At 38.3% G+C, this 8959-nt stretch overlaps 1 protein-coding gene across 1 annotated transcript in view; it reads left to right on the top strand.

The window, feature by feature from the left end:
• The window catches only part of LOC107724250 (CDAN1 interacting nuclease 1), an 80304-nt gene extending 77382 nt beyond the window's left edge, over window positions 1–2922 (top strand). The window contains 1 exon segment of the mRNA XM_016533085.1: window positions 2556–2922. Within this exon segment, the coding sequence (XP_016388571.1) occupies window positions 2556–2679 (124 nt within the window). The 3' untranslated portion in view covers window positions 2680–2922.
• The last annotated feature ends 6037 nt before the right edge of the window (window positions 2923–8959 follow it).

Here is an 8959-nt window from a genome sequence, read left to right as displayed (position 1 = left end):
GTGTGAGAGAGAGAGAGTGTGTGTGTGTGTGAGAGAGTGTGTGTGTTTTTCAACAACATTTGAATATTTATATTTTCTTTCTTGCTCTTTTCTGATCTTGGTTTAGTTTGTTTAGTCTGTTAAATCATGAAGTAGAAATATCCTTCACACAAAAGTGACTGTTGTCCAGAATACTAACACTGTTTCTGTTTGGGGTCAGTTTGACTCAATAATCACTCTCTGACACCTCAAAGAGCAGCTGCGCTTCTGACGTCGTCTCACAGGGTTACAGTATATGATCTGTCAGCTGATGCGTCAGTGTTAAGCATGTTTTTCCAACCTTGAGATCTCAGAGCCTCAACAGAACATGAGGGTTAATTAGTTAAAAACAACACTGTAATAACTCTGTGTTGTTTTTCCAGATGTCTTATCTGATCATCGGAAGGTTTCTTGGCTTCTCTCTCTGTCCAGATCTCATCCCAGCCTCCATACGCCTCACCTCTCGTCTTATAGCATGTAAATGTTTACACTGTACCTCCACAACGTTTCCATAAAAAGGATGGGATTCTGGTAATGAAGGGAACGCCCGCGGTTCTTTAGTGATGAACGCTGCGTCTGGAAGGACTGTTAGTTTTGGCTGGTTCATTGGGTCGAGATACAGGACTGTGAATCAGTGTGTGATAAAGAGAGCGCACTTTAAACTGAGCTGTAACCTGAGCATTATTATTAAAAATTGGTGCAAAATTGGAATATCCAATAAAACATTTGCGAATAAGCACTGTTTCCATCCAATGAGTCAAAGAGAACAAAATCATCACGTCCTGATAAACTGGCACTATATATGTGACCCTGGACCACGAAACCAGTCAGAAGGGTCCATTTTTTTGAAATCGAGATTTATACATCATCTGAATAAATAATATTTCCATTGATGTATGGTTTGTTAGGATAGGACAATATTTGGCTGAGATACAACTATTTGAAAATCTAGAATCTGAGGGTGCAAAAAAATCTAAATATTGAGAAAATCATCTTTAAAGTTGTTCAAATGAAGTTCTTAGCAATGCATATTACTAATAAAAAATTAAGTTTTTATATATTTACGGTAGGAAATGTACAAAATATCTTCATGGAACATGATCTTTACTTAATATCCTAATGATTTTTGGCATAAAAGATAAATGTATAATTTTGACCCATACAATGTATTGTTGGCTATTGCTACAAATATACCTGTGCTGCTTAAGACTGCTTTTGTGCTCCAGGGTCACCATATCACTAAGAAAAGTAGTAGAAGCCATTGAATATAATAATTTTCATATATAATAAATAACTTGCGCCTCAGAGCGAGCAGACGAAACACAATAAATGCGGTCATTGCTTTCGGAGGTGCATGCTGCTGTTTGGGAAGACAATTATACAGAAATACTTTGACGACAGACTTTGCTCAGGGATTTCAGAATGACCAGAACATTTCAGATGCTGAGTGTAAACGGTGAGAGATGTAGAGGCAGGTGAAGAGCGTTTGGTTAATGGGGAATATTAACCTATTGTGCGTCCTGTTGCCGAGCCCCGCCTTGATGTAATGATTGACAGGTCGGGGGCGTGATCGGCTTGGACTGCATTTTCAAATCCACATTGACTAGTCTACACTGATCGCAGGGTATTTAATGAAAGTGCAATTGAAACCTCTTAAGTGTAAGTGTCAATGCATTTATTCAAAATAAAAGACATTTAAATCCCCATTTTTGCAACCATGTTGCTGCACATTTGGCTCAGAATGTATTTTGAAATTCACACTGTATTTTGCTAGTTATCACGCGGTATCACGAGGAAAATGCAATCTCGAGTGTCCTACCTGTAAGTCTACATGCATTTAGGAAAAATGCCATTTAAATGATAATTTTGCTACAGTTTTTGCTTGGACATGTTAAACATATCTAATCAATTTGGGTAATACAATTTCTTTTTAATTTTGCAACTTAAGCATTAAAATATGTTTTTAATTTACATATTTTTTAAAACTAGTGTAGATAATGGCAAATGCAAATTATATAATTTTCATTTTCATTTTGCACTAAATGTTGCACATATGTATGGGAAAATGTACATTTAAATACAGAAATACATTGTCATTTTGCATATTGCATTTCAAAATGAATTTTGCTACCCGTATGCTTCCAAATCCAAATGGATTATTTTTCTATTTGAAGCCCAAAGTAATAAAAAAGTTTAAAAAAAATTCTGAAAACGAAAATTCTGATTTGCGAATAAAAAAAGTCTGAATTGAAAAAAAACTTATTTTTCTAACTCTATTGACAAATGTAAATTCGCTACATTTTAAAACATTTTTCAGAAGACCAGACTTAATATCTCAAGTTCTTTTGATTTGTAACGAATGTTAACATGTCAGTGGTTGCTAACATTTGTTCTGTCATAAAATCACCACCTTTTCTTCATTGCTGACCACAGGATTGACTTGATCACATTCACTGCTGGTTTTAAATGTGCTGGTCACCCCAAAACGTTTGGTGTGCATGTTCTTCATGAAACCGAGCTTTCTCTCCCGTCTGCAGGTTTGGTCCCGGTCTGGTCATCTACTGGTACGGGTTCGTATCTGAGCTGGACTGCCAGCGGGGCCGAGGGATCCTGCTGAGAGACGGCTTCCCCTCGGACATCGTAACCCTGAGCCGAGTCTGACCCGTCACGGGGCCGTGATGTGAGTCCGGAAGCAATTTATCTTTCCTGCAGCGTGAGACTCCTGGCCAACATCTGCTGTGAACTCCGGCTGAACCCCGGCGGCTCGGATCCTGCTGAGAGACAGTAACACACGTCACTCTTATCTGCCCTCGGAGCTCCGGACAGCCGAGTTCACTCAGAGACAGCCGCGGATGCTGGTTTGTGATTGCTTGTGTTCAATAATAAAGTTGTGAGTTCTTCATATATTCTGTCTATTAAAGTCGAGTCCAGAGTGACGCTCTCCAAAACGTCCTCTTCCTCTCTGAGCCGAGGAGAGATCTCAAGAGCTTCCTGTCTGTGCACTATTAACCCCGCCACGCATGACGCATGAAATACAGTACAAAAACAATGAAATGGAACAGTTCATTCAACCAAAAAAAAGTTTGCATGTGTGTTTTATGTTTTGCATCATATTTGATGCATCAGGCTCATATAGTCTGATAGAGTGAGAAGAAACAGCTCAATTTTATTTAGTGACTCAAACTGAGCAAAAATATGCAATTTAGTAAAGAAAAATGAAATTCTGATGCTTGTAATGTAGATCAATGAGATCTTTCTAACAGCAGATACTGATATTAAATGATCTAAATATCACTCTGTATCTGCAGTAATCTGTCTCAGTAAGATGAGAGTGAAATGATCCAAACATATAATGCAGTGATTGAGAGCTGAAGAAATAAAGGCTCCTCAGAAGATGTGAGATGTTCTGGAGGCTTGTGAAGATCATTCCTCCGCTGAGGAACAGTGAAAGTAAAGCTTCTGGAAACAAACGCTCCTCAAAAGATCCTGAGGATCAGATTTGAGACTCTAAAACATGATTGATGGAGAATCAAGTAAAGCTGAGCTGCTTCAGTCCAGTAAGTGTACATCTGGAGATATTAATGACGTTATTCTGACGCTTACTTGATAAAAACCAGTCAAGATTTGACACGAGAAGCTTGATCTGAAGCTGGATGTTTCTACAATTACACTAAAAGAGCTTTGACTGCAACTCTAAACTATGGTAAACAGGCGAGTCAGTTCCTCTGGAGAGCTTCCTGTCATTGTGTTCATGATGCTTCAGTGCGTGGAAGAGCCTGTGAATTACACTGTGCTCCGAGTGGCCTGATGTTTCCAGCTGCTCATATTTCATGTGTTATATCTCATATTTTAGATTGGGTGGTCACTGATTTTAGCACTGGTGATCTTGAAGCTGGATGGGTTTGATGTCACCAGCTCTCATTAATGTGTGTCAATAAACCGCATTAAAGGAGCAGTTCACCCAAAAATGAAAGTGAAATTAAATTTTCATGAAGATGAAAATCCAGACACATGAAGATATTTTTAATGAAAGCTGTGAGATTTTTGGTTCTCCATTCAGAGTCCATAACTAAGACTTATAAAAAATAACTCAAATCAGTACTTTTATTCATCAAGGATGCATTAAATTGATCAAAAATGACAACAATTATAGAATATTTCTATTTCAAATAAATGCTGTTCTTTTGAATTTTCTCAGCTGTTTTAAAGTACAATAATCGTTCAAATTCTTACTGTATTTTAATCAAATAAATGCTTTGGTGTACAGAAAATACTTCTTTCAAAACTCTTTTGGATTTCATGCATTAAGCAAATATATGACCCTGCAGCACAAAAGCAGTGTTAAGTCGCTGGGGGATATTTGTAGCAATAGCCAACAATACATTGTATGGGTCAAAATTATACATTTTTCTTTTATGCCAAAAATCATTAGGATATTAAGTAAAGATCATGTTCCGTGAAGATATTTTGTAAATTTCCTACCGTAAATATATCAAAACTTAATGTTTGATTAGTAATATGCATTGCTAAGAACTTCATTTGAACAACTTTAAAGATGATTTTCTCAATATTTAGATTTTTTTGCACCCTCAGATTCCAGATTTTCAAATAGTTGTATCTCAGCCAAATATTGTCCGATCCTAACAAACCATACATCAATGGTAAGATTATTTATTTATTTATGATGTATTTCAAAATTTTAAAATTCAATTTCAAACATTGACAGTTTTTTTTGACCCAGGGTCACATGTGGCTGAATGAGGGAGAGTAAACCATGCGCTTAAAACCTGTAATACAGGAGATCTCCGATGTTTTGGTGAAACGCTGGTCTGATGAGCGTCTCTGAGAGGCTGATGTTTGGAGCAGATCTGCAGTGATCCGCAGCTGTTTCTGCTCAGTCATTAACATATTCATCTCTCGGCAGAGCAGCAGGTGTGTTATGATGTGCTGCTTCACTCTCACACACTCATTCTCTGCTGCCAATTAACCCTGCTTTTTCTGATCGTCTTTCCGTCGCAGCTGAGATCTCCATCAGTGGTCAAACGCACAGCAGCAGAAAACTCTTACCAAACACAATACATAAACTATACCTTTTTATGACCCATACATTGTAGAAAATGTTATTCTCAATTCAATAACCGAGACAAAAAACTTGAATCGAATGGTTGATCTTGATGATTAAGAAAAGTCTCACCAAGGCTGTGTTAATTTGATCAAAAATACAGTAAAACTTTGAAATAGTATTACAGTTTAAAACAGCTGTTTTCTATGTGGATATGTGTTAAACTGTAAGTGATTTCTGTGATGCGCAGCTGTATTTTCAGCATCATTCCTGCAGTCTTCAGAGGGACGTCTTCTGTCTGAGTGTTGATGTGGAAGTGAAGGATCTCAGATGCTTCTGCTGGGAAACTGTTCCTCGCACAGATGAAGTTCAGTCTTCGGTGGCTGTAGTGTCGTCTGTCAGCGGATGTTCAGGCGTTTGCTCTGATTGTTCTGGATTATTGTGTTTGGCTGGAGGGATGCAGTCCGGCCCCTAAAGGTCAACGGCTCGAGTGGCATTTGGGTTCTGACAGGTGACCCAGATTCACTGATATTCATGTTCTGTTGCAGCCTGAGCGTCTGTCCATGAGCTGCAGTCAGAGAACAGCAAACCGGTCAGAGACGTGACTCCTGGAGAATGTACTTCAGTTTCTAGCCTTCACACCAGTGACACACACACACACACACACTCACTCTCACTCACACACACTGATTCATTCAGCTCAAGTTATCAGGCTGTTTGTTTCATGTGTGTGTGTGTGTGTGTGTGTATACCTGTTTTTCTATTCTGGTGGGGACTTAAACCTGAATACACAGGTCCCCACGGGTAAACACGCTAATAAATCACACAGAATGGAGTGTATTGAAAATCTGAAATAGCAGAAAGTTTCCTGTGAGGGGTAGGTTTAGGGGTAGGGTTGGTGTAGGGCAATAGAATATACGGTCTGTACAGTAGAAAAACCATTACGCTGTGTGTGTGTGTGTGTGTGTGTGTGTGTTGGACTGAAGCAGCTCCTGACAGCGGCTCCAGCTTTCAGCACTGATGATTGGGGCTGCTAACGGGATCTGCACTGTCACACACACACACAGATACACACACTGCTCTGTAAATGCGGACATATCATAGACTTGTGTTTTTATAGTTTAAAATAGTACAGATTATCTCCAAACATCCACCTGAAAGAAAGAAAGAGTGTTTGTGATTTTGTTTTTTTCTTTCTTTTGAGAACATCTCGGTGAAAGTGAGGTTTTGTCGCTTCTGGAGCTGAATTGTGGCCCCAAACGAGAAATAAATAAACACACACACTGAGCTTTATTCTATTCAGTCACACTATTTTTTTTTTTTATGTTATTGCAGAAAATCCCATATGTTGTCTTAAATGTTATATTATTATTATTACTACAGTTTTATGCACGTGCAAGTTATATTTTATTTTTCATTAAACGGCTGCAATTAAATCGGATGCAGAAAGAAGAAGATTTTAAAAATAAATCATAATTCTCCGATGTAAATGGTGTTGACATTTGCAGATAAAGGTTTTATTAGGAAACCAAGGACACACTGACATGAATACATCTCAGTTCATTCACACGACACAATTATAGTCACAAAAATAGCACTGTATCGTCATTCTGTTTCGATACTAAATCTTTAACACTGGTTGTTGTTTTAGATGTTCAGCCTCACCTCAGGATCATGTCTTCAGCCGCCCTTCATCATCCTCATCCTCATCCTCATCACCCGTTCATTCACGCGGCAGGAATCAGACTCTCGATTATTGAAGCTGTTTTCATAACCGTGCGTGAGCACTTGTGTTCGTTATCATCACAGATATTCCCCTTCGGTCGGATCGATTATAAACATACAGGAACGAGATTGAGAAATATTTCTTCACTTCTGTTCGTGCGTGTATATTTTCATCCAGCAGGGGTCGCTGCGCTATTGGGCCCCGGGGTTTGTTCTCTCACAGCTACAGCATTCAAGCACGCAGCCTTATTTTATTTTTATTTTTTTCCCCAGTAAAATATATATTTTTTGCTCCGTAACCTCTGAAAAAATAACTTTGTTTCAGTGATTAATATTTTTGCTCCTCCGTCTTTAAAAACCCATTAGGTTATTTCATTTAAAAACATTTAATTCGATCAGACGCTGATTAAAATCCCGCAAACATGTACTGCGATTTTCTGTTTCTGTTATTTAGTGTTATTATGCTGCCATATACAAAAACAATAGAAAACCCCTGAGATCCAGTGAGACGTATCGCATGTTGTGCTTCTGCTGTTTGATCGCTGAAATTCTTCATCTCTGATCAACATTAATTACAGAATTACCCGAGAATATGTCAAGCAAATTAAACCATTTAAAATAAAACCTTCTCTGTCAAGAAAAATAATGATGATAATAATGAAAGACTCAATAATAAGGAAATAGGCCTACAATAGCCTACAAAAAAAATAACTATAATAGCTACACTGAAAAAAATGATACTAAATGTTTTAAGGTTAGTGGTTGCAATCGATTTATTTTCGCTACATTTAAATAAACACATTTAGTTGACTAGCTTTCAGCAAAATGTATTTAAATGTAGCTGAAATAAATTGATTGCAACCACTTACCTTAAAAATAAAAAAAGTAAATTAATTGAATAATTTTTTTAGTGTAACTACTCACACATTAATAATAACAGCTAGTATTGTTTCGAGAAATGATGTTTATCTGATACAGTCGCAAATTACGTGCACATAATGTCGAACCCGCTCATCGTATAGTTCATGTATTTTGTCGTAGTTTATTGTGTTTTAAAATCGCTGTGAAATTAAAAGCAAAAGCTACCGCCTGTGTTTTGTGTGCGGATGCTGAGTGTGGATTATTAGAGGTTTGAGCTGATGTGAAGATCCACTGATGCAGCTTTTGTTCTTTACTCTGCTCACTGTTTCTAAATGAAGAACAGAAGGAACAGAAAGAGTGAAAGAGAGAGGTATTATTGCCCTGCATGTGCTTTATTGATCAGTGACTGTGAGCTAATGTCATTATCCTCATCAATAGAGAATCACTGTGATGCTGACAGTGATTAATGATCAGGGGCCTCTCCGCCTTACAATATTGTCTCAGCTTCTCACCGAGCTTTAGTTCATAATTTAAGTTCTTGTTTTTTTTCCCATCCTTTTAAAGTTGTTCACCGCGTCGACCGCTTCTCTGCTGTGTGTGCCAGAGCATCCAGAGCATCCAGAGCATCCAGCATGGCAGATAATGCATTGATCCCACTGCTGCAGGACGGTGGTTTTCTCGAGGATACACGTCCTTCATAAGGCTCTTTCTCTGAGAGTCCGATATACAAAATTAATAATAATATTAATAATAATAATAAAATAAAAACGTATAAAAGCAACACAATCCAGTGCTTGGGCAATTCAAACAAAGAACTACAGGGCAACATTCATTCATGGACCAAAAAGGGAAAATGCATGAGGAAAAAAAGAGGAGGAGGAGGAGTTTGGTGAAGAGAGCGGGCTTCAATCGGCGGAAACTCTGATGCACGAGGAATCATCGTTATACCGGGAACCGTGGTCCGGTTCTCCCGTTATTGCCGCGATCGAGTTTCATTCTCGTGTGTGTGTGTGTGTGTGTGTGTGTTTAATAAGCTGAAACATCCTCTGTTGATTTGAACAGACCCAAAACTTTACAAAGTGTTTCTGTCAGCTCTTGGTCCTCCAGCAACAAAAGTAACAAAATTTCACAAGATAAAAAACGATCACAGCTCGTCTGGAATTCCACGAGAAGCTTCTAATTCTGCTGTCGGATGCTTCAGCGCATTCTGTTTTCCTTCACAAATCTTTCGTGGGGTTATTGTCCAGTATTGGTTGGTTCCTTCGGTCATCGGCCGGTCCAGCAGCGCTGTGG

This window comes from Sinocyclocheilus rhinocerous, unplaced genomic scaffold (genome assembly GCF_001515625.1).
Source record: "Sinocyclocheilus rhinocerous isolate Xijiao unplaced genomic scaffold, SAMN03320098_v1.1 scaffold365, whole genome shotgun sequence".
Lineage (NCBI taxonomy): Eukaryota > Metazoa > Chordata > Actinopteri > Cypriniformes > Cyprinidae > Sinocyclocheilus > Sinocyclocheilus rhinocerous.
Note: the sequence above shows the minus strand (reverse complement) of the source record. Positions and strands in the feature narration are given on the sequence as shown.